At 42.9% G+C, this 25,639-nt stretch overlaps 2 protein-coding genes across 5 annotated transcripts in view; one reads left to right on the top strand and one right to left on the bottom strand.

The window, feature by feature from the left end:
- arfgef3 (ARFGEF family member 3) overlaps positions 1–17,081 on the bottom strand; it is a 47,561-nt gene extending 30,480 nt beyond the window's left edge. For 3 of the 4 annotated variants that reach the window (XM_082970518.1, XM_014179940.3, XM_082970519.1), the window contains exons 1-14: positions 16,223–16,628; positions 14,985–15,036; positions 12,019–12,100; positions 11,544–11,675; positions 10,387–10,455; positions 4,741–4,854; positions 4,355–4,400; positions 3,531–3,615; positions 3,110–3,214; positions 2,535–2,865; positions 2,235–2,347; positions 912–1,894; positions 514–680; positions 138–303 (exon numbers count right to left, since the gene is read on the bottom strand). In XM_082970518.1, the coding sequence (XP_082826644.1) occupies positions 138–303; positions 514–680; positions 912–1,894; positions 2,235–2,347; positions 2,535–2,865; positions 3,110–3,214; positions 3,531–3,615; positions 4,355–4,400; positions 4,741–4,854; positions 10,387–10,455; positions 11,544–11,675; positions 12,019–12,100; positions 14,985–15,036; positions 16,223–16,307 (2,530 nt within the window). In that variant the 5' untranslated portion in view covers positions 16,308–16,628. Of the gene's footprint in view, positions 1–137; positions 304–513; positions 681–911; positions 1,895–2,234; positions 2,348–2,534; positions 2,866–3,109; positions 3,215–3,530; positions 3,616–4,354; positions 4,401–4,740; positions 4,855–10,386; positions 10,456–11,543; positions 11,676–12,018; positions 12,101–14,984; positions 15,037–16,222; positions 16,629–16,971 lie in introns of those variants that run through there. The other variant, XM_082970520.1, reaches the window with a different exon arrangement.
- Positions 17,082–19,626: 2,545 nt separating this feature from the next.
- LOC106589683 (p53 apoptosis effector related to PMP22) lies at positions 19,627–25,454 on the top strand. The gene is made up of 3 exons (XM_014179942.3): positions 19,627–20,034; positions 23,356–23,496; positions 24,720–25,454. The coding sequence occupies exons 1-3, from the start codon at positions 19,830–19,832 to the stop codon at positions 24,929–24,931; spliced, it is 558 nt and encodes a 185-aa protein (XP_014035417.1). The 5' UTR covers positions 19,627–19,829; the 3' UTR covers positions 24,932–25,454.
- Positions 25,455–25,639: the final 185 nt, after the last annotated feature.

Raw genomic sequence — 25,639 nt, 5'->3', positions numbered from 1 at the left:
ACAACATGATGAGAGCGTCATAAAAACATAGCAGAACATTTCAAAGACCTAAAGGAGCATCATGTTAATATTTTTATGTTGACATATAAAGAATCCTCATGAATAAAACAGTGTGGGAGAGCTGTGTCCCATCCTACCAGTTAGCATGGTGATGAGGGGTAAGGAGTGTTCCTCTGGTGAGCCCCAGTAGCCAGCCTCCCCCAGCAAGTTCCGGTCCAGAACCTGGAGGTAGAGCTCCTCGATCCAGGCCTGAGACAGCACCACCAGCACCCCACTGCTCTGGATGAGACGAACAAACTCTTTCTGCAGCAGGAGAGAGAGAATTCAATGGGGATACCACGAGGCCTCGTGGGATCGCTTCAAAATATAGAAACCGCATAAACAAAATAATTCGCTACAGTACTATATAGTGTTCAGCTGATCACAACACTTGTCTTCAGGCTTCCTCTCTACCATACACAGGGGATGTCAGCTTTAGTGTGCCAACACATTGACTCCACAAGCACCACTCACCAGGCTGACCAGCACAGGCATGGGCCTCCTGCGGTAGTAGTCCTGGCAGCAGAGTTTGAGGCTGAGGAGCAAGGCGTAGTAGGAGACCAGGTAAAGGCCGTCAGCGTTCATCAGGGCCTGACAGTTCAGGTTCTCACTGCCCTCATAGCCTGGTGAATGGATGCCACCTGGGAGAGAGGGTCAGATACAGGGTCAAATAGAAACCATTGATGAAACTAGGACAATTAAAACAATTATCTTACCTCGTATCCCCATCAAAAGACTTAAAATACTAAATTAGATACTGTAATTACAATGCGACTTTCAATGACTTCTCCACGGATATCTGATGTTAACTCACTTCCTCCCTTCATTGTCTCATGCCATCTCCCTTAATCTCCTCTCTCTGTATCGCTTACCCGCCTGTAGGCCGGAGCAGAATGTGGAGGAGAAGTTCTGCAGGGACGTGTCGACGTCTGTTGTGCTGTGCATCCCCAGCAGGCGAGGCAGCAGGCCGGCCAGAGACTGGACAAAGAGCCGGGCGCTCTGCTGGTCAGCCTCCTGGTTCTTCAGTAGCTTCAGGGACAGGGCTGCTGTCCTCAGGGAACGATGACCGGGACAGTCCCTGGGTGTCTGCTCCTCATCGGCCAGGGAGCAGTTATCAGAGCCCATGTCTGACACATCCGAGCGGCCCGAGTCCTTCTCCGCCGCCATGGAGTACTGGTCACATGAATCAAACTCAGTGCGCGACATCTCCCCCTCATCCACGCTGAAGTTGCTCTCGCTGTAGCGTGAGCCGTGGGGGTGCGCCCGGGCATCCACGGACAGGAAGTTAGTGATGTCGGGGTAGACTAGCGCATGGCTGCGCTGCACCACGTCTGGGGGTCCTCCGGGCTCGGCGCCTGGCTCCCTCACACAGGGACGTAGTTCAGGGTCAGGGTCAGCGTCCGGCCCACAGGAGGAAGGCGAAGGCAGCCGGGGTTCTTCACCACACTCCTCCCCCTCTGGGGTGGTCTGCCCCAGCTCCCCATCCAGAGTGGTCTGCCCCAGCTCCCCATCCAGAGTGGTCTTGCCCGTATCTGTGGTGACGCTGATGCTGATGTCAGGGCTGCGCTCCGTGGCGGAGGTGGCAGAGGGCTCAGAGGGAGCGTGCTCAGACGAGAGGACATGACGCTGCCAGCGGAAGTCCGCCTCATTGATCTCCATGGACTCCCGTGTGGATTCTGCCCCTTCTTTCAACTCGTCCAATCGGCGCAGCAGCATGCGGGCCTGTTCTGACTGTAGGCCACGCCCATGACTCAGCTCATCCAGAGCTCCCAGGAGGGCACAGGCACACGACACTGAGGAGTAGCAGGCCTCGATGCCCCCCTTCATACAGGCCTCTGTCATGCCATCCATCACCCTGTTGGCACACACAGACACATCATAAACACTATGTACCAGTTTACAACAGTACTACTTCCTTTTCACTATAGTACATGATGTATGGGTTACAGGCTTATACAGCAGGTAGACGCATATCTTTTGGGTCACAAGGTTATACCGGTAAAGGTTATACCAGTAAAGGTTATACCGGTAAAGGTTAAAAGGTTATACCGGTAAAGGTTATACCGGTAAAGGTTATACCGGTAAAGGTTAAAAGGTTATACCGGTAAAGGTTATACCGGTAAAGGTTATACCGGTAAAGGTTAAACCGGTAAAGGTTATACGGGTAAATAAAATAAGAGAATGTGGGTCCTTACAATTTGAGCAGGTCCAGGTGAGACTTCCTCTTGGAGAAGGACCTTTTCCTAGACTCAGGCTCTATAACACAGGGACCAGCCAGGTCAAACAAGCGCTGAGGACTTCCCAGAATCTACAAAATACATACAAAGACACTTTGGTTAATTTTTGTTCATCGCATCCCTTCTGCAACACTCAAACTGGTTCTGTCGATAAAGCAGCAGCATTCCACTGTCTAATTCAATTGATTGCTCTATAAACATTATGTTAGGGGATTTGAGGTGACTGGTGAACAGTGAGGAGTCTGGGGCTCTGACCACCTCCTTCATGATCTTGATGGCCTCCACGCGGTGCTGTGGGGGGGGATAGAGCAGGATGCGGTGGTACAGCGACTGCAGAACAGGCTTCATGGACTCCACACAGCCAACCAGGCGCACCAGCTCAGCAGCCACGTAGCAGATGGTCCGCACCACCGGGCCAATCATGGCCGGGGTGGTGGAGGAGCAGCCAGATCCCCGACCCTGGTCAGACACACCACCTAGAGAGGGGTCTGGATCCTGACACCCCCGTCCGTGGCCGTGGGCCGAGGTGATGGTCTTGTCGTTCACAGGGTTTCCCATGATCACTACCAACGCCGGACAAAGTTGCTTCCTGAGAGCAGGGAACAAGACATGTCACATGTTTTATGTAGACAGATAATATGGTAACACTTTACTTGAAGGAGCATACTTAATGAAGTGCTCATGTTCTGCTTATGAATGTGGCATGTATGTATTATGAAGACCGTATATAGGGTCCCCTCAAGATAAGAAATCAGACTGATAAGGAGGCAGGTATTCAGACAGGGAAGCGTGACTGTCAGTATACTGTATGTGTTAGCCCAGCCAGGCCTTACCAGATCAGGTCTGTGAAGCCTCTGTTCAGGTGCATGGTGGGAGGACAGCTGCTGAGCATGGACAGGATGCACTCTAGGTAGAGCAGCTGGAGCAGCTGGTTCTCACTGTGAAAACAAACAGACCATTAGTCAGAGTCTCAGGCTTTTATCCCAAATGGCACCCTATTCCCTATAGGTTCTGGTCAATAGTGCACTATGAATGGAATGGCATTTGGGATGCAGCCTCAGTGTCTCACCTTAATAAAAGCCAAGCAAGAAACATCTCTATAAAACATTGCTGTAAAACTGAATCATGCTTTGTAGAGGTGACCTTTAAAACAGCTAGCAGGGTAGACAATGTGGGAGGAATGATGTGTTCTCCGGATGAGAGAGAAACATACAGGTTCAGGGCTATAAACTCTGCATAAAGAATCATTCTTACTGGTCAACCCCCTCTAGCTTCTCGCAGAAGACGGTTATCACAGTCACAACGTCCTCACACAGGGACTGTGCAGTGGGAGACACATCTAAAAACATACAGGCCAACAACCATTACCCAGACATCACACTCAGGAGAACAAATGCAACTTATAACATACCTTACATACAGCCTAACTATGTTAAATACCTAAGTATTTGAGGTGCGATTCCAAGCTTGGCGTTTTAACTTTTGGGAACATTGGAGAGCTACCATCCTGTCAGTTTTCACTCCAACCGTAATATAGCACACCTGATTCTAATAATTAGCTAGTCGATAAGCTGAATCAGGTTAGTTACAACTAGGTTTGGAGTAAAAACCTACAGGGGGATAGCTCCCCAGGAACAGAGTTGGAGAGCCCTGCTGTACAGTATGGTGCAAGGAAGAGATGTGTGTTTTTGCTTTTATTCAATTTGTTTAAAAATTCCCTTTATAATGATTCCAAGTTTGGAGTTTGAACTTTTGGGACTGTTCCATTGGGTGCATTGTCCAGGGCAAACTAAATGAAACGTAGCTCTGTTTGACAAATGCATTTGACCCAGGTCTGACAGAACAGTTGAACCCCAAGACACACTGCACCCCCCCTCGTAATGGTCTCATCTCTCCCACTTTTAGACGTGGACTCGAGGTATGAATCACCCAGCCTTGCAGTAAAAGACGTGTGATGTCTAAACAACCTGTAATCACTGCTTCATAAAAAGGGACATTATAGTCCCTGTGGAGGTATATTCCACCTGGCATGCGAAAGGCAGTGAAGGCTTTTGCTATGTAACAGGGCTATAAAGTACCTCTGCGCTGGTGTGCGGGCACTGGTGGGTCTTCGCCATCCACTCCCTGCAGAGACCCACAAAACAATATTATAGACTTTCAGACACTGTATGGTGGCTTCACTTCATCTATGATTATGCATTCCCATGCATATTCAAAGAGTTTGCGATCTTATTAGTGATTCTTATAATCACAGTAGTACAACAGTCTGCCAAAATGTATAGAACACAGTACTGTATTTTATGTTGCCATTTAATGAGGTGATTACAAGCTCTCGTATGAGCTCTCAAGTGTGAAATGAAGATGTGCCTCACTCTAGACCCCCTCCCAACCTATATTCATTCAATTTGCTTCTAGTCTGAGTGGGTGATAATGTGAGAGGTTAAAGGTGCCTGGGGTGGCTGACCTGTCTGTGTCTGAGCTGCAGGGCGAGGTCCCCCAGGATCTGGCTGAGGGTGGCCCTCACGGCCGTGTTGATGCTGCGCTGGTGACAGCTGGACATGTACGTCTCGATACACACCTGGAAAACAGGACACACACATTACAACATAGCAGGGGGCTTACCGTTACACCCAACGAGTATAAATGAAGGTAAAACCTCTCAAGAAAAAGCTAGCAGGACTGAAGAAAGTCTGACATCAGGAGCGAATGAAAATATAATCTTTAAAACAACACTGTGCGATAGCCGAATTGAATTAAAGCAAGTGAGATGCCAAGCCCTAAGGAGACAGTATAGGACACAATTGCTTTCCGTCACTTCACACTTTTCATTTCTTCCCACTCTATATAAATCAGTATATAAATCTACATGACATCCCAGTGGCTAATTGAATTATGACCTCCTCTGAAAGCTGGTCTCTGTGCCATACAGAGGATGACACAAGGGCTGGGAATTGCCAGGGACCTTAAGATACCATGTTATCACAATACTTTGGTGCCAATATGATATGTATTGGGATTCTCACGATTATGTACTGTATGTATAGAGATTCGATGTTCCAAACATGTTGCTCACCATATGTCTGCTGAAGAGGGACAAGACAGCCAGGAGAAAAATAGTTTTAATCGGTCATGGAAATAAAAGTACTGAAAACTAATTGGCTCCCTATTTAAAAAGAAGATGTAGAACAAGCTCTGAAGGAAAAATACTGGGGTTTTGGTGAAGGTACAGCTAACAAGGGCAAAAAGAATATTGCGATATTGTCAATACGATATATCGTCAAAAATAATATCCCGATATGTAAATGTATAAATGTTTCCCCCATCACTAGATAACACACAGCTAGAGGCCCAGCAAATAAAGCATGACTGGAACATTCTCTTAACCCTCTCCTCTGGTATAATGAAAGCAGGTGTCACCATTCAGAGTGGTTATCCGGCAAGTGTTCTGTCTCATCGTTCACACCTTATCTGCTGGATCCAATCTAAAATAAGACTCCCAGTTGCTCTGGTAATTAACATGCAGATTAAAATGTGAAAGGCAACTGCTATTACTCACGTGTGCAGTGATTCATGGTAAAATAAGACTTTAATAGCTTGGTCAGTCCAATTATGAGATGAGCGCCTAGACCAATGACTATATAAATGAAGTGACCAGACCAGTTCAGCGGTGCTCGAGGGACTAAAGGTCAAAGGTCAGAAGGCAACTTCAGTTCCTTAAATCTGATTCCAAATATCAACTCTGTTGTTCTCAAAAAAGAAACGTCTTTCTTTGGGGTACTGCATCGTGATGAAGTATAGTCATAGTCAAGGTCACATCTCAAGGATTGTGTGGACACTAAGGAAAGTGATGATCCCACAGATATGCATCTGTTAGTTCTGTGAATAACAAATACATTAAACATGCGGCACTCTTTGAATCCTGGTCAACCTGACCCCAGACCAGTAGATCTGATAATAGAAGACAACATCTTTTTGCTAGGGGGTAAGGATGTTAGGTACAATAAAGGATGAATCACAATAACTGCTCAGTAAAATAATAATTGCTTGACAACAATTTAATGCAATGGCAATCCTGGTGATATGTAACAATCCTTTGCATGAACTGTCGACATTACACATTAATTATTAATGATGGAAATTAAAAAACTAATATACAGTCGTGGCTAAAAGTTTTGAGAATGACACAAATATTAATTTCCACAAAGTTTGCTGCTTCAGTGTCTTTAGATATTTTGTCAGATGTTACTATGGAATACTGAAGTATAATTACAAGCATTTCATAAGCGTCAAAGGCTTTTATTGACAATTACTTGAAGTTGATGCAAAGAGTCAATATTTGCAGTGTTGACCCTTCTTTTTCAAGACCTCTGCAATCTGCCCTGGCATGCTGTCAATTAACTTCTGGGCCACATCCTGACTGATGGCAGCCCATTCTTGCATAATCAATGCTTGGAGTTTGTCAGAATTTGTGGGTTTTTGTTTGTCCACCCGCCTCTTGAGGATTGACCACAAGTTCTCAATGGGATTAAGGTCTGGGGAGTTTCCTGGCCATGGACCCAAAATATCGATGTTTTGTTCCCCCAGCCACTTAGTTATCACTTTTGCCTTATGGCAAGGTGCTCCATCATGCTGGAAAAGGCATTGTTCGTCACCAAACTGTTCCTGGATGGTTGGGAGAAGTTGATCTCGGAGGACGTGTTGGTACCATTCTTTATTCATGGCTGTGTTCTTAGGCAAAATTGTGAGTGAGCCCACTCCCTTGGCTGAGAAGCAACCCCACACATGAATGGTCTCAGGATGCTTTACTGTTGGCATGACACAGGACTGATGGTAGCGCTCACCTTGTCTTCTCCGGACAAGCTTTTTTCCCGATGCCCCAAACAATCGGAAAGGGGATTCATCAAAGAAAATGACTTTACCCCAGTCCTCAGCAGTCCAATCCCTGTACCTTTTGCAGAATAGCAGTCTGTCCCTGTTGTTTTTCCTGGAGAAAAGTGGCTTCTTTGCTGCCCTTCTTGACACCAGGCCATCCTCCAAAAGTCGTCACCTCACTGTGCGTGCAGATGCACTCACACCTGACTGCTGCCATTCCTGAGCAAGCTCTGTACTGGTGGTGCCCCGATCCCGCAGCTGAATCAACTTTAGGAGACAGTCCTGGCGCTTGCTGGACTTTCTTGGGCGCCCTGAAGCCGCCTTCACAACAATTGAACCGCTCTCCTTGAAGTTCTTGATGATCCGATGAATGATTTAGGTGCAATCTTACTGGCAGCAATATCCTTGCCTGTGAAGCCCTTTTTGTGCAAAGCAATGATGACGGCACGTGTTTCCTTGCAGATAACCATGGCTGACAGAGGAAGAACAATGATTCCAAGCACCACCCTCCTTTTGAAGCTTCTAGTCTGTTATTCAAACTCAATCAGCATGACAGAATGATCTCCAGCCTTGTCCTCGTCAACCCTCACACCTGTGTTAACGAGAGGATCACTGACATTATGTCAGCTGGTCCTTTTGTGGCAGGGCTGGGTTAATTTGCATGGCAAAGAGGGACTTAGCAATTAATTGCAATTCATCTGATCACTCTTCATAACATTCTGGAGTATATACAAATTGCCATCATACAAACTGAGGCAGCATACTTTGAAAATTAATATTTGTGTCATTCTCAAAACTTTTGGCCATGACTGTGTGTGTATATATATACACAAAAATCTTGCATTTTTTAATAGTTACACTACCGTTCAAAAGTTTGGGGTCACTTAGAAATATCCTTGTTTTTTAAAGAAAAGCACATTTTTGGTCCATTAAAATAACATCAAGTTGATCAGAAATACAGTGTAGACATTGTTAATGACTATTGTAGCTGGAAACGGCAGATTTTTTATGGAATATCTACATAGGAGTGATGGTTGCTGATAATGGGCCTATGTTCCAATGGCACGTTGTGTTAGCTAATCCAAGTTTGTCATTTTAAAAGGCCAATTGATCATTAGAAAACCCTTTTACAATTATGTTAGTACAGCTGAAAACTGTTGTACTGATTAAAGAAGCAATTAAACTGGCCTTCTTTAGACTAGTTGAGTATCTGGGGCATCAGCACTTCTGGGTTTGATTACAGGCTCAAAATGGCCAGAAACAAAGATCTTTCTTCTGAAACTCGTCAGTCTATTCTTGTTCTGAGAAATGAAGGCTATTCCATGCGAGAAATTGCCAAGAAACTGAAGATCTCGTACAACGCTGTGTAACTCTCTTCACAGAACAGCGCAAACTGTCTCTAACCAGAATAGAAAGAGTAGTGGGAGGCCCCGGTGCACAACTAAGCAAGAGGACAAGTACATTAGAGTGTCTAGTTTGAGAAACAGATGCCTCACAAGTCCTCAAATGGCAGCTTCATTAAATAGTACCTGCAAAACACCAGCCTCAACGTCAACAGTGAAGTGGCAACTCCAGGATGCGGGCCTTGTAGGCAGAGTTGCAAAAAAAAGCCATATCTCAGACTGGCCAATAAAAAGAAAAGATTAAGATGGGCAAAAGAACACAGACACTGGACAGAGGAACTCTGCCTAGAAGGCCAGCATCCCGGAGTCGCCTCTTCACTGTTGACGTTGAGGCTGGTGTTTTGTGGGTACTATTGATGCAGACAATTCCAATTCCATTGATGGAGCTACAATATTAAAGCTGATCTATCCCCTAAAAAATAAATTTAAAAAATGCATTAAAAAAAAAGACAACTCTTGCTATTTCTCCCCCCTGCCTGGTGCTGACGTAGTGGAAAGACCACTTCAGACATCAGTGGCCATTAATGTCGTGTTTCCATGCCAACGAGATTAGAGGAGGAAAGAGCACCTTGTTTGTTAAGGTGACAGAGAGGAATTAGTTAGGGACAGTCAAGGTCCTCTGTCTGTCTGTACCAGGGATGAGGAGGAGCGGGGCATGGACCATCTCTGTGACACGTCAGCAAAGAGATGGATGAGAAATAGTATTCACCCACAGAACACAAAATTCATCATTAAAATGTATCCCAAAAGAATCACGATAATTTCGTTTTTACCTGTAAAGCTGTAGACATTCTAATGTGTTAGGAAAGAATGGGATGTATAAGTTATATGCATCTTAACATGCAGGGATAAAGAGGGTAATCTCTATTAAAATTAAAACCCTCAGGGTAAACATGATTTTACACCTTCTGTTCCCGGTGCCAGATCGACAGAGCAGGAGCATATATTACATCCAGGGCTGCATTAGGTCCAGTTATTTATGAGCTGCTGTTAACAGTACAAGAGCAGCGTTAACGCGTCCGCATACATAGATTCGGTTTGCTGCTAGCAGAACTCAGCTAGGCGAAGCGACCGTCTGTGCTCTCATACTCCCTAAAGACCTTCACTTGAAAAACGAGAAAAAAAAGCATACATTTTACTGTTGTTTGTCCCTCTCGAGCCAACATAGTCAGAAACACTTCCTCAAAATAGTCTGAATTAATAAGATAAATCAAGAAACGCGTAATGAATGTGTTTTTCCGAGGCGGTCTTAGTCTTTACATCGAGCTAAGATGTTTTGTGCAGTATTTCTCAAGTGAAAAAAATTGCTTGAAAACTAGTAGTCTCTCGTTGAATGACAACAAGCACTTCATGTTCCCACTCAATCATAATACATTAGATTACCTGTGACTACCATAAACATCGGATGCATAGCAGCAACATAGAAATTCACCTTTGTGATGGATGGTCCTTCATTAGGCTGTTGCTAGCAGTAGCAGGGAGTTGATGGTACTGAGGTGGTGTTTTGTGGCACATTATGTCAAGAGTGAGCCTTAAATCAGCTGCCTGGCGCAAGGCTGAACAGATACAGACCAGACCTGGGTCCAAACAATATTGGGTTTCTTTCAAATTACTGTAAGTATTTGACTAAGCTTGTCTGGAGTGTCAGGAGGGGCGGGGGTTGCACTTTTGGGACTATTCCATTGCTGTAGGTAAGCTCAATTAGGTGCAGCTAAAGTATTTGAAAGAGAACCAATACTATCCAGATCTGAAATAGACTGCAACATCCAGCAGGTTGACATTGGCTCTCTGGCTCCCTTTGCATATCAGTGATACCTCCGTCAGGCTAGGCTTACCTCAGCAATCCTCAGGATGGAGTCTCCGTTGATCTCAAAGGTGGAGGAGTACGTGATGCAGAGAAGGACCTGTAGGGCAAGGAGACAAAGACTTGTAAAACACCCATCGAACTGAACAGGGAAAGAAGATTGGGGGCAGCTGCATAAAGGCGAGGCTCTCAGAGATAATCCTCTCCACCAGGGAACATAAACTCTGTATAGAACAAACACAATGCCTTGTGTGACTGGAGAAAAGTACTGTGGCACTGCTGTCAAAACAGACGACAGCGTCACTTCAAATACTCAGCATAGCACAGTTTAAAATACATTTAGCTAGAAGTATATATTTACTGTCTCTTTTGACAGAAGTGCTGTTTTTGCATTGCCATATCTGGCATGAAGGAACAAGAAGGTCTCAGGTAAGTGTGGAGCAGAAGACAAATGACATGGTTACCCAGAGTATACAGGCAGAATGAACACTGCACTGATCTTATAGTAATAACTGTGGACACTAGAGACATGAGGTGCAGCACACATACAGCTATTAGTAAAGTAGGTAGTAAAATAATCTACAGTTTTAAAAAAGTACAACAAGTGGCATGATCATGAGAGCCACAAAAGCAAACCACAAGTAATCAATACAGTACTATGAATTGGTGTGCACATGGCCAAGACGACCTTTTACGGTTCTCACATTTTGAACAACTTTGGCCAGATTTACTACACCAGCAAGTGTTTGCATCAGTTCAAAAATGTCCCCCAATTGAACATGTTGAAGTCCATTCAGTTACGTCTTGCTGTGTGACATGATTTACTGGATGCCCCATTCTGAGGTGGCTCTGTGCCCAGTACTGTATGATGCAGAGAGAAGGGTATGGTGGAGCATAATAACTGTAGAGTGATTTGTGGCAAACTGAGACCGCACGTACTGTATCCATGAGTACAACTGACTGGCAACAAGCCAGAGGATGGTCCCAGCTTCATTTTACTACCTGGGGACCCTTAGTGCAATACAAAACAATTCACCAGCAGTCTTCACACATCGGCATCAGAGGGGAAAAAGTCAAATTCTTTATTGGATTGTAAAGTATACTCCTTTAATCAATGTTTAGACCAGCTATAACAGAGACTAAGTCATCTGATCGCTTTTATAATCCCAGTGTGCAGAGAGGACTGACCTTCATGACCTCGACCTGCAGGTCCTCGTGGAGCATGGGGGTCACCCTCACTGCATCCAGCATCTGACTCAACAGCTGGCTCTCCAGAGGCTCCGCCTCCACAGCCACAAACCTGTCCTCACACAGGATCTTCTGCAGTCAAATGAGGAGGAGTAGGATGGAGAATGGCACAAAATGGAGAGAGAGAAAAAAAAAACACAGGGAGAGATTTGGACAATACACAGTCAGAAAATGTATACTGTGTGTAGAACATCAGAATTCGCGCAAAAAAATAATAATGCAAATTAGGCTTCACTGAAGGGTAATAGGTTGGATCTGCAGCAGTAATGCTTGTAATGAACCTACATTTCCTCTCAGAAAATACTGTAGTTTTACAAATGCATGGTTAGCAATGACCTTTTCCTGTACCTTGTTCAACCACATCTTCTGCTTTGTACAGTACATTGTTGCTGCATGTATAGCTGCTGGACTGTACCTGCATTCCTGTGAGGGCAGTCTGGGCCAGTTTCATGTTCTTGGACTCCAGTGCCAGCTGAAGAGGGAGAAGACATCTTTCTCTGCAAAGGCGAACGAATGATTAAGCTACCGAGAGAAAATACAAACACTGAGGGGCAAAGCTTTCATATTTAGGATGGAGAAGGTTGGATTGAGGGCTCTGACAATATTACCTGTGAAGCTTTCCAACAAGAGATTACAGCGAACATGTCCACATTAAACAAAACAAGAGCAAACAAAGCACAAACAAATCTGATGCAAAAATAAGAACGATACTTTCACGTCAACCATGTTTCAGGGGACAGGCTGGGGATTTAATATTATAAATCACAACAGCCTACAAAAAGAGACATTTAATCTCATATTAATCTGTCTGAAATCAAGGCCACAAATCCACAACACAATACCCATTTATTAATGGCATTTTAAATCATATGTTTTGGGAGAATTCTTGTTGCTGCTTGCACTCAAAATGATATGGCTGATGCAGAAAATCAAAGAAACGGAAAAGCTTTCCTGTTCGAGAACATTGCAGGAAGGAAGATACATTTCCTTTGAAGGAAAGCAAATCAAGCTTTGCCCTTTTTACCCAACTGGAATTACATTTCGAAGTGGCTACAGGGAGCAAGTGTTCTTAACTAGACATGTTTGTTCTGTTTAATAAGGACAAGTCTTCCCTCTACAGTATCAGACTCATGCGTCATGCTGAGCTGAACAACAAATCAAATCAAAAGTTTATTGGTCACATGCACAGGGTGTAAACAGTACAGTGAAATGCTTACTTGCACACCCTCCTCAACAGTGCAATACACATTAATACAAATAATCACAATAGGTATCCTGCCACGTATAAAGGAAATTAGCATGCCATATCTAAAATCAACACAACCTTTTCCTTAATCAACATATTGAACATTAAATGACAACTTCAGCATAAACTATATAACTATAATTAGATAAAGAGTATGCTAACTTCAGTATTACTGGATGCACTGAATCATAACCATATAAGAACACCATTAGGCTACCAGCCATCTACAGTGCAGACTTATTTCCGAGTATGGACTAAAAGCCTATCGGAGAAGGTTCAACTTCATGGATTACTGGTATCAAAGGGGATGGAAAGATATTTCCCTCTGAGGCTGCTCCTGGTCTGTCATGGATATACTGTGTCAATGTACTGTAGATATCTCATGTCAGTGCAGTGAAAGAGTTACGCAACCACTGGTCAGCGTACAGGTCACCGAGCTTGAAACCCCACTGTATATCACTATATTATTAATGGCCGAGGCTCAGGCTCATCATACCTACTGTTAACTAGTCATGTTATTGATGTTAGAAAGTTTCACTTATTGATTCAATTGCACGGCAGTCTGCAAGACGAGTCCTATGTTTTTCCAAAGGGGGCAGTCTAATCATTGATGGAAGCTAACTGAGATGACAAATTAAATCAGGCTATTGAACTTTGAATTAAAAGACCTGAGGTGAAACCTCAAAGAAAATGCCAATGGGGTCCGGCAATGGGATTCTTGACAAGCTCCCGTACTAGGCTACCACTAGCACTGCCAGACTAACATCACAGGGCACACCAGGCAGGGCAATGAAAAGGTCTCTACATGACCAGACAGCATTCCAAATAACAGGGCTGCAGGCGTAATATGATTAGATGGAGACAGACAGACACTGAGGTGATGGTATTACTGCTAGATCCAGATCTAACACCAGCCCAGGTGAGACATATCGCATCTCCAATTTAGCCGGAAGGCATAACTGTGACACAGCAGAGACAAAGCGCGCTCCCTCAGTGTAGCGAGCCAATCTGGATCACCTCATGGTTTTAAATTAAAACCTCATCATGACCCAATGAATATGAGGGTTGTGGTGGCTCAGTCTCTATGCCTTTAACTGAGTGATTGTAATGAAGAGTTGCTCTTTGCGGAGAGAGTTGACTGTTGTCTACATAATCTCCTCCCTGAACACAAACACCAGTACAGCATCAAACAAACGAGTCAGGGTTGGGCCAAGTTTGCTAATATCATTGTGCCAGATCTGGATGATACTTCACTTGTATTTACACATTGGATTCATTTTCAGTTCCAGCATGTTCTGCTGACAGAAATATCACTGAGGAAAGCAGAGGGAGGAGATTCAGAGGTGTGGGTCTCTGCGGTTGCTGAGCTGGAAGAAAGGGAGTGAGCCAGAGAATGTTTTTGGAGAATTAAACTGTGGAAGAAGTCATTTGGAATAAACTAATAATTGTAGAAATAAGAGCAAGAGTGAAAAAATAAAACCTTGCTAACATGAGTAGTTACTGTTATTGGAGAAAACTCTTATGCGAACTGAACCAAAACAGTCTAAATCATTCATTCTGGAATTTTAGCAGCTTTGAAGAAAGGTGAATACTGCAAATGTTTAACTAATTAAGAGTGCTAGCACTCACACAGTTCTTCCTATGATACATCATGTTTTTCACACTGCCTTCTTGCCAGCACAGCAGGTGTTGTTGTGTGTTTGTGATGCTTGTGTGCCTGTGTGCATGACTGTGTTTGTGTAACAGTGTTGCTTCCGTCCCTCTCCCCGCCCCAACCTGGACTTGAACCAGGGACCCTCTGCACACAACAACAGTCACTCTCGAAGCATCGTTACCTATCGATCCACAAAAGCCGCAGACCTTGCAGAGCAAGGGAAACAACTACTTCAAGGTCTCAGAGGGAGTGAAGTCACTGATTGAAACGCTACTTACGCACACCGCTAACTAGCCATTTCACACCGGTTACATCTGCATGTGTGGGAGAGGGAGTGGTAGGACTGTGGAGAGCTTGACTTTTTGGATGTGAAACATCACAACAATCACACTGCTACATAATTAAGTAGCTCCTCAACACACAAACATGACTGAAGTCAAATAAACATTTGATGATGACTTGAGTCAGTTTCCTTACTTACCTGAGCCGAGACGGTGGAATCGTGGCTGATCCAGTTTGTTTCTGAAGGGTTTCTGTAGTCATATACAACACAAAAACAAAAAAGAATATTAAAGTTATAACATCAAATAGGACTGGACCCATGGTTCTCAGTATTTGTTGTGGTACAGTATCAGAATAAGAAACACAGGTCAGTTTGGTCCAGGTGCTCTAGAAAAACAGGAAGTTCATAAAAATGTATTACCATATGATGATATGCACATTGAAATGGGAGCATGAATAATGTAGTATGTGTGTGGGAGTGGATAAGTTATCCTTGCCCTTGTTCATGTGCCCAATGTGCAATACTGCATTCATCTGCAATACCTGCTGTCCATTGATATGCAGTGGCAGCAATGAGGCCAGCTGTCTGTCAGGCAGCCCTGTGCTATCATGTCACTCTGTATTCCCTCAGAGAGAGGTGACAGGCGCCTTGTAAAAAGCAGGTTCCACCAAGGAGTGGACAATTACAGTACTCAGTAATGTCTGTCACAACAACCTTGCATTTTGGTATTGAATTAAAGCTAAATGTTATTGTTGACAGTAAGAGAGCTTGGCCTGAAATGTTAACATGCAAATGTGCTCTGTATTGATGTGGAAACTGCTGTGCTGTTACTGAATCGGCCTACCTGTCATATTCTGTGAACGACATTTCCTAAGGGAGTCAATAATATGGCACACTATGTGTTGGGCTCGTAAAAAGTACATTATATTACAATACGTCATTCAACAACATTCATAAACATTATGATTTATTCCGCAACTATTGTCCACCTGTCAATTGCGTTCAGGACAAAAGAAATACCCACCAGTAATGTGGCCAAATAGGTGACTGAGTGCTGTATTAGCTACACTGACTTAAAATGTAACGACAGCAACCCTTAGTTGCACGGACTTAACATTTAACAACAGCAAACCATATGGGTGCTGCCAAGCTGGCCATGGCACATAATGTTACGGTCGTTTTACACTTTCCAGTAACAGGATGAGAATATTTCCGGAAAGTCAACAGCAGGCATAGCGGGTACAAATAGCCGATAGTCAAAATAGTTGACCATCTGAATGGCAAACCTATTAAACGGGTTTGTGTTGGGGTCTTTTCAGGAAGCCTGTAACACCCAATAGTTTTCATATTTAGCCTATCTTTGGTCAGTTTTCGATTACATGACAGGTCCAACATTGGCTACTGTCTGTAGCAGCCTGATAATACAGGCTACTCACCACTGGCGAAGACGCACGAATCCCGAATTGCTTTGTGCTTATTTCCAGATGCGTCCTTCTGTAGCTTCCGTAGTATTTCTTCCATGATAAGACTAAGATGACAAAATTAGCTATTTTAAAATAAGTGCGATGGTCCAGTTCACGGGCGCAGCATCCCTATTCTCTTATGATGATTCACTCCCAGGCCAGTGACGTAAGACTGAACGTGAAATCCGCTGAGCTGAGAGGAAGTGTTAATTTACAGCGTCGCATAGCCATTCCAGGGTTTTCGGACTGTTATATATTGATGCAACCGAGCGACCTGATCATTCTCATAATGAAACACATGCATTTATTGCGAAAAGACATGCCATTCTACTGGGCCGTCTTGATTTGAGTATGTATGGTCCATATCATTCCCCCTTAATTCGTTCTGGGAATTCTGAAACTGTGGCCATGGATCGGCTTTGACGGCAGACGCAGGTGGTCTGCGAGAGTGGCTTGCAATTGTGTTTTACAGTTTTAGGCCTAAGCATGGAAATATTGTTGGGATGAAGATTGTTTATTCTGAAATATTACTATCTATCCCCGAGCCTGAGTTAAATTTAGACATGCAAACACAGTCGTTCTCCATCCGATCGAATCCATGGAATCTGATTCCATGCATTATATTCCTTCTCACCCTTCATGAAACCGCACCGGCTTCACGGTCACTAGTTACCACAGCCACAAAGTCATAATTATGGCTAAACCCAATGATTTATACTTACACTCAATGACTAATAGGGGGCGCTGTGTTGAAGCTACCATGCCTCCATCTTGGTACTGCCACACCATTGTAAAAGCTATATGTTGGAAGCTATAGAAATGCATGTATTATTGTCTACATTCGAGTTTACTAATCCCCACTACAACAAAACATACTTAAATACATTTAATTTTGTCCTTAAAACATTTAATTAAAATACTGTAGAATTCCATTCATTCCTATGGAGGACACTCCACAATAGTGTCTCGCGGCTTTAAAGCCTCTCAATGGCCAGCACATAGCATCTGCAATCCAAGCGTGTATTCATTACGGAAACCATTTACCGTATAACCAAACGGAAACAAACGAGCAAACGGAATTAAACGGGAGGGACCAACCTGAATTTGTCCAATAGAAACTCTCGTTTGTGTTTTCCATTTGGTGTATTGTTTCTTTGCAACATAATCAGTGAAATTATTACAGGGGTGATGTTTATAAAATCATTGGCTGAACCCAGCCTATTTCTAATTATATATATTTTTAAAGATTTTAAACATAACACTTACCTTAACCCTAACCCCATTGCTAACCATTGTTTTCAGGAATTTTTACCATAGACAATTTTTACTTTGGTAACTAGTAATCACCGAGCTTCACTGTTGCTACTCCCAACACAACGCAAAACATGACATATGTAATCCTGAAACATTCTATGGAGAAGCTGCCCGACCTGGCCCCCTCGGCGACATTCTATAACTCCGCAGAATGCAACATTGTACCGAAAAACACTATAAAGAGGTATCTTATTTTGATTTTGGACACAATGTTGCGTTTTGCATTCATTAAATAACAGCCTTATCCACATAGTAAAGGTAACTCAAAATCTGTATAAGGTTTAGAATAGGCCTATAATGTATAATATAATATAGCCTAATATACAGTGAACAAAAATATAAACGCAACATGTATAGTGTTGGTTTCATGAGCTGAAATAAAAGATCTCAGATATTTTCTATGTGCACAAAATGCTTATTTCTCTAAACTGTTGTGTACAATTTTTTTTTTTACATCCCTGTTAATGAGGATTTCTCCTTTTCCAAGACAATCCATCCACCTGACAGGTGTGGAATATCAAGAAGCTGATTAAACAGCATGATCATTACTCAGGTGCACCTTGTGCTGGGGACAATAAAAGACCACTCCAAAATGTGCACAACACAATGCCACAAATGTCTCAAGTTTTGAGGGAGTGTGCAATTGGCATGTTGACTGCAGGAATGTCGACCAGAGCTGTTGCCAGAGAATTGAATGATCATTTCTCTACCATAATCCGCCTCCAACATTGTTTTAGAATTTAGAATTTGGCAGTACAGTACGCCCAACAGGCCTCACATCCGCAGACCACGTGTAAACACGCCAGCCAGGACCTCTACATCTGACTTCTTCATCTGTGGGATTGTCTGAGACCAGCCACCCGGACAGCTAATGAAACTGTGGGTTTGCACAACCAAAGAATTTCTGCACAAACTGTCAGAAACCGTCTCAGAGAAGCTCATCTGCGTGCTCGTCGTACTCACCAGGGACTTAACCTGACTGCAGTTCGGCGTCATAACCGACTTTAGTGGGCAAATGCTCACCTTCGATTGCCACTGGCATGCTGGAGAAGTGTGCTCTTCACGGATGTATCCCGGTTTCAACTGTACCGGGCAGATGGCAGACAGCGAGTATGGTGTTGTGTTCGCGGGCGGTTTGCTGATGTAAATGTTGTGAACAGAGTGCCCCATGATGGCGATGGGATTATGGTATGGGCAGGCATAAACTACGGACAATGAATACAATTGCATTTTATCATTGGCAATTTGAATGCACAGAGATACCGTGACGAGATCCTGAGGCCCATTGTTGTGCCATTCCTCTGCCGCCATCACCTCATGTTTCAGCATGATAATGCACGGCCCCATGTCGCAAGGATCTGTAAACAATTCCTGGAAGCTGAAAATGTCCCAGTTCTTCCATGGCCTGCATACTCACCAGACATGTTACCCATTGAGCATGTTTGGGATGCTCTGGATCGACGTGTATGATAGCGTGTTCCAGTCAAAAAGGTGACTTTTCTGTGTTTTATATATATTTCCACACTACGAGGTTGGAATAATATTATGAAATTGTGGAAATGCCCCTTTAATGAAAGAGCTTTTTGAAAAGATCACCTGAAATATTCAGCCTGTTTTGGTGGGATGGAGCTTTGGCCTGCCTGGTGACCTATTAATTTGTTAATATACCAATAACAAACAAAGTTCCAAACCTCTGCCAATAACAGCTAGATTTCCTCTTGCTCGAGGAAATGTCTCTTTGCTAAGAAGCTATTTTTGTTTATTTTTTACCATTTTCATTTAAAACAATAACGGTAAGGTATTTCATTGTTAACCAAAAATGATTTTATATTGAGATAAAAACGGCTGCACTGAACCTTTAATAACATTTATCATTTATAATCGCCACACTTATTGTACTACTACTTCAACCAGTGTGTTTCCTGAAATAAAGTAGACTACAGTAGACCTTCAGCTGTCACAATGAGTCCATACAGTGACTAGACCACGCTTTATAGCCTGTGTGGCAGTGAAGGAGTTACAGTGAGCTGGGTAATATGAAACAGACTGTCAATGGGTTGGGCTTGGAGTTGCTGGTTGTGTTGACTCTCGCCCTTCGTACATGACCAGTTTTACAGGTTTATTAAACAGGTTCACTGTGCACTGATTACATTGCAAACTCGGGTGTGGCTTTTATATTTGATCAGTAAAGAAGGTGTACACAGACCCAGACGTTATCTGGACGCTCGACCGCTTCAATCCACACTGTCTTTTCTGTTTGTCGAATATGTTTCGCTGTGGAATTGCGTATCCAAGATGCAGGTGGATCGTACCACTTCTTTTGCTTTTTGCGATTATATTTGATATTATTGCCATTGCTGCTAACTCGGGATGGGTTGAGGACGAGGGTGCAAAGTCCCACTACGCAAGTATGTGGACCCAGTGTCGTGGGCGTAATGACAACTGGGACTGCAAATCTCTCATGGAATTCTGTAAGTTTCATATTGCGGGGGGAAAACAATGATCCACTCAACAGCCCTAATCATAGTGACAAGGAAAATAAATGTGTAGCCTATGTATTCAGACATGGATTTAGAGACTATAGTGCTGACAGTTACAGGGCTGAAGATCATAACTAATAACCTACCTATACAGAAAAAAAGGGATTCCACGGATGTTTTTAATTAGTTTTTAATTGTTTGTACGGCAAGTGCATAGGCCTAGACTACTTAATTAAAAAAACATAACCATATGAACAACCTAGTTCTTTATTTATGTCCACATTTTATTTCCCAAAAGTCCACAATTTCTTTACAACAAGCAAATGAATGCTTTGCTGGGAGTTTTTCAATGGCAAAGTGGCAGCCAGCCAGAGTGTACTTTGAACAACACTTTATTTATCCTGGCTGTTTCCCATTCTCTTTAGCCTGTCATTTGCTTAGATAAACCCAAACTGGTAGCTGTTCATTTGTGTTGGTGTTTTCCTCCGAATTGTACAGGTTCTATAATAGATCAACCACTACATCTTAACTTATCATGGTAATCAGAACATATTTCTAATCAAGCATCAATCCACTCAGATCGTTTTCTCATACTAAATTAAAATGTTGGCTGTTATAAATATATTGTAAGAATTTCAATCATAGCCAATGGCAGGATGTGTCAAACTTTCAACGTGAAACCAATTTTCCCATTCTTAACAATACAATAGACTAGAACCAAATAGAATATCGAATTGCCTTTGAATATTGGTGTTAACAGGCAGGATGAATTCATATCAAGATGGCTTTCTCAGTCATGTTGTCAGGGCTATTTTTAGAAGTGTGATGAGTGACTTTACCAAGCTGGAGAGGTCCTGCTATAAACCACTGCCAGACAAGCTGTGGTGAGAAAAGAGAAGTGAGAAAATGTCTCTTTGTCTTCACTGGACAGTGAAAAAGATCCATGTCTGGTACATACTGAACACATGCTCTTTCTTACTCAGAAAGTACTCCTGCAGTCAGTCAGTTACAACAGCTGTGTTGTCTGTCAGGTACAGTAGTAGTCCAAATGGACTAGTAGTTTCAGCCCTCGATGAACAATGGCAACATTGTTGATCTTCTCAGGAGGGGATAAAGGCTTCCTTATATAAAGAAAACCATTCACTTACCCTATACTGTGGGAATTCATAGCCCAGTGGTAAACAAAGCAGACAGGTGGAATTGGACTCTGAGAAATGCAATTGGAACAAATACAAATCAAGAGGAATGATATATTCCTTTTTATTCTGCAGTGTATGTAGAGTCAGTGCTGCTGGTCAAACGTAATGAATGTTTGGGTGAGTGCAGTTGGCTATAATGTCGCTTTCTGACTTGTGCCATCAAGGTGACCTAGTATTGGCATATTACCACTGGAACACAACTTTGTTGTGATTAAACAACCTCAGCAGGATTTTGTCCAATCCAAGGGCCACTCCCTGTCCCTTCTTGGGTGTGAACATAGCATGGATGGAGTCTCTGGAATTAGTGGTGTGATGCTGGATTGATGGTGTTGTGGGATTTGTTTGTCTTCAAAACCAAACCAGTGTGAACTTTTTGTTGTATATTGTGTAATAACACAGTAATTACTATTGTATCAACATTGTATTAACATTGTATCAACATTGTATTAACATTGTCACACAATTGAATAATTTCTTTGAAATTGTATACCATAGTAATGGAGTTGAGCGTTTTTGTGTGATTATTAGTGTTTCCCAAATCAGTAGCTGTCAATTAAAATGCATGGTGCATGAATGAAATCAACACTCAAAAGTGCACGTATGAACAAATCAGTGCCACAATGAATTATAATCTCTGTAGATGACGACTCAACTGATTCAAGCACTTCAAGTTCAGACCCATACTTATTCTAACTAACAGAATTTGATAGCCATTGGTTGTTTATTTTGAACTTGATTTGGAAAGACACAAGACAGATGTTCCCCATCTGGAGAGTATAAACACTGTCCGGCCCATTTGTGAGCTACCTTCGGCCCTGTAAGCTCACCACACGGTTTGGATTGGATTTGCTCACTGACACTAACATTTAAAGAGATCCTTTGCGACAGTCAAACAACTGTAACAGTTGGCTACTAATACACCAAAGTTGTTCTCAAACATGGACTTGATATCCAGAAAAGCACTTAATGTTGAGTGTCTCAGTGTGAGAATACTTACATTTTCTGATCACAAGAGACATATTATCCATTCTCACACCACCTCTCTGTACTTCTATTTAATGTTTGAATGATACTCTCTACACTATGTTTTAGCACACAGGGAATAAAACTTGATAGACTAGGACCCCATTGTTAGTTAGAGGGATGTTAGTGCATGACTGCAGTGCCTGAGGCTCAGGCGTAGGCTGCCTGCCATTTGATCCTGATGTCAGAGAGAGAGAGTGAATCATTTCAGGTGTGAGCTCTGCATGTGCACGCAGTAGATGTGACCGTATGTCAGTTAATAACCTACCACCTGTAATGGGTGTAATTACATTAGACATTTTAGTCATTCATCCAGAGCGACTTAATGTGTGTTGAAATACCATACAGTTGTGATACTGTAGAACAAATGTTTGTTCCCATTTCAATGAAACCTATCACTGCAATGAAACCCCCTTCTCTTCCTGTGGAGACTCCTTGTGCATAAGGGCTGCAGTTGTTCATGGGAAAATGTGGTGTTACGTAATAGAAAAAACTGTTGTTACAATATTTCTTCCAGACTGAGTTTATGTTTATTGAATGCACCTTTATCAGTTTTCAAGATGTTTCGAAATGTAGGGCTATGTGTAAAGAGTTATTTGTCACAAGTATAGTCAAATCACGTGTGTACAACTGGAAATACATTATGCAATTCTATGTCAAGTGCTTTGCTAAAAACAATCCACTTTCCCAAAAATCACTCCAATTTTTCCGAACCTCTTATCCTTCAAATTCCAAAATACATTTAATTCCAGCTCCGTAGTATACAGATGTAGGATCTTAATTTGAGCCATTTTGCTACAGCAGGAAAATAATTATTCAGAAACAGGAAATGTGAATTATTATGTGGATTATAATTAATTCACATTTCTGGAGGGGCTGATACATTTTTAGTAAGGGAAAATCAAGTCTGAAAATGTAAAGTTGAAATTACAAACTTCAGAAGTCTTTTTAAATCTTATATAGGAATTAAGATCCTACATCTGTACTTCCCAGCTCAAACGTATATAGGGATTTAACAATCTTTCTAGAAATATGTTTAGCCCAAGTCTTGTCTATAGATAGTAAACACTGTTTGTTGATGTGTTTTCAGCTTGGGCCCAGGCTGTGGCAGCTCTAATGATCATCGGCCTCATCATCCTCATCATCGCTTTCATCATCTCCTGTATCGCCCTCTGCTGCACCCTCAACATCAGCCTGCTGCCCGTCATTGGGGCCTTGCTCTTCATCACTGGTAAGATACATAAAATGTTTCTGTTGGTCTTGGGGCAGTTTTACGGATTAATCTTACTCCTGGACTGAAAAGCAATCTCCATTGAAAATGCTTTTTAGTCTAGTATTAGGCTTAATCTGTGTCAGGGAAACCACCCCCTTATGTTTTTGTACTTCACGTGTCTGGGCTAATGGAGGAGATGTTAGTTATTGAAGACAAGAGTAGTGAAATATTAACAACTACCTTGCCTTTGTGAATTCAGCTTGCCTCAAAATGTCTGGCTTCAAGCCTCAAACTACAAACACTCTCATACTTTAGTGCGTTCTATGCTCCTCCACTTTCAGAGGGTGCTCAGGTAGCATGGCATCCAAAGCTACTGTAGAGTTGGAGAGTCCTAAAGCTAGTCTTCCTCTGATTTGAACCATTACCATAGACAAGAGGGAGTGGGAGTTGTTTGTGTCCCTACTCTGCTCTGAGTTTCAGGGAAGAAGGGCTGTGGTATGGCGTTACCATGGGATCTGGGAGAATGTTCAACGTCTGGCTGAGTCACAGCACTGATCATAGGGCATTGAGAATTACCACTCCCCCTCCTCGCCACTCCCACTGCTCCCCTTCTGCAGCTGCCACCCTAGTGTGAAACCTGATAGCCCAGCCCTGCCTATGCCCAGAGGGAAAGAGAGAGGCTACACAGTCGTCAGAATTACACTGAAGCTTTCTGTCAGACATAGCTGAATCATAGAGCTGTCTGAGTATAAAGCTGATGCATAGTCCTATCATGGGAATGATTGCGTTTTGCCAGTGTTTAGAGTGTAGTAAATAAGTATTACTATTTAGAACTAGTTCTGACTGCATCATCACTACCTGTGGACATAAAATAGTAACAGTAGTGTCATCGTTATGTGTGATCCATTGTTTGATCCCACTTTGTGTGTGATTTGCCATCCATAGAGTGAAAGTGTAAAATATCAGTCTGTTTCTCAACATTACCTCACAGTACACTTTCTTTCTAATTTCCTTGACTTAGTTACCCACCTTCTGATTTAAATGACACATAGCTGGTGGTTTCATCTAAGCCCATAAAGCTACAGTACTCACGTACAAAACTATTTCACACACACACCCACACGCTAGTTTTGGCAGGCTCTCACACTCATGTGTCACAGTTCCACAAAGTCAGCCTCCTCCCCTGTTTGGAATTATCCACCACTGACAAACCTCTCTGTTCTGTCTGTTCTTCACCACAGTGGTCATTCAGTTCATTGCCCTCATCATCTACCCAGTCAAGTTCAATGACCTGATCTTCGAGGGCCACTATGACTACACCTGGGCCTATGGCTTCGGCTGGGGGGCCACCATCCTCACCATCGGCTGTGGGATCCTCTTCTGCTGCCTGCCTCGCTACGAGGACGAGCTCACAGGCCTCGCCAAGACCAAATACATCTATACATCAGCTTAGAGGAACCACAGACACTCCCAGGCAACATCTCAATAGTCTGAAAAGGCTTCCCTTCTCTGCATCTCCTTCCCTTCATCTGCACTGATGAAAACACAGGATAAGTGTAAGCAAAATAGTGGACACCTGCCAGGTTCTTTCACATCAGTGCAGATGAAGGAGAGGAGACAAGGAGAGGAAGCCCACTTTAGACTATTGAGATGCAGCCCCAGGACAGAAGCACCTCTGCCACCACAGAGGACACTGACACTTAGACATATCATTGGATGTCAATTTTGTCATTTCCAACAATGCTGAATGCCCTCTCCGTTGGAAGGATCCTATAGATGTGTATCTCTGTCTAACGCCCTTTTTCCGACCCTATACTGACCCGCATATTGATTTGAGTGGCCCACATGTTACCAAGGGAGGCTGCCAGGTATGGCTATTCCAGAGGCTTTGTTTCTACCACATTGGATGTTTTCCACGCTTGACGTTTGTGTAGAGTAGTTGAAGTGACCCAGATGCAATATTTCAGATTATACATAAAACATTTGCATAATCCTCCATAATTGTATCCAGACCCTTGCTATAATTCTCCATTGTAAATTAGTTTAATGCAAAATCACAGAAGTGCACTTATTATCAATGTTAAGGAGTCCATCCTTTAGAGTTTATGGATTATGTCAAGGGTTCTAACCAGCTGAGTATGTCCTACACACAATGCTAATG

Source organism: Salmo salar, chromosome 28, assembly GCF_965601325.2.
Source record: "Salmo salar chromosome 28, fSalSal1, whole genome shotgun sequence".
NCBI classification, from domain to species: Eukaryota; Metazoa; Chordata; class Actinopteri; order Salmoniformes; family Salmonidae; genus Salmo; species Salmo salar.
This window is presented reverse-complemented; position numbering and strand designations above follow the sequence as displayed.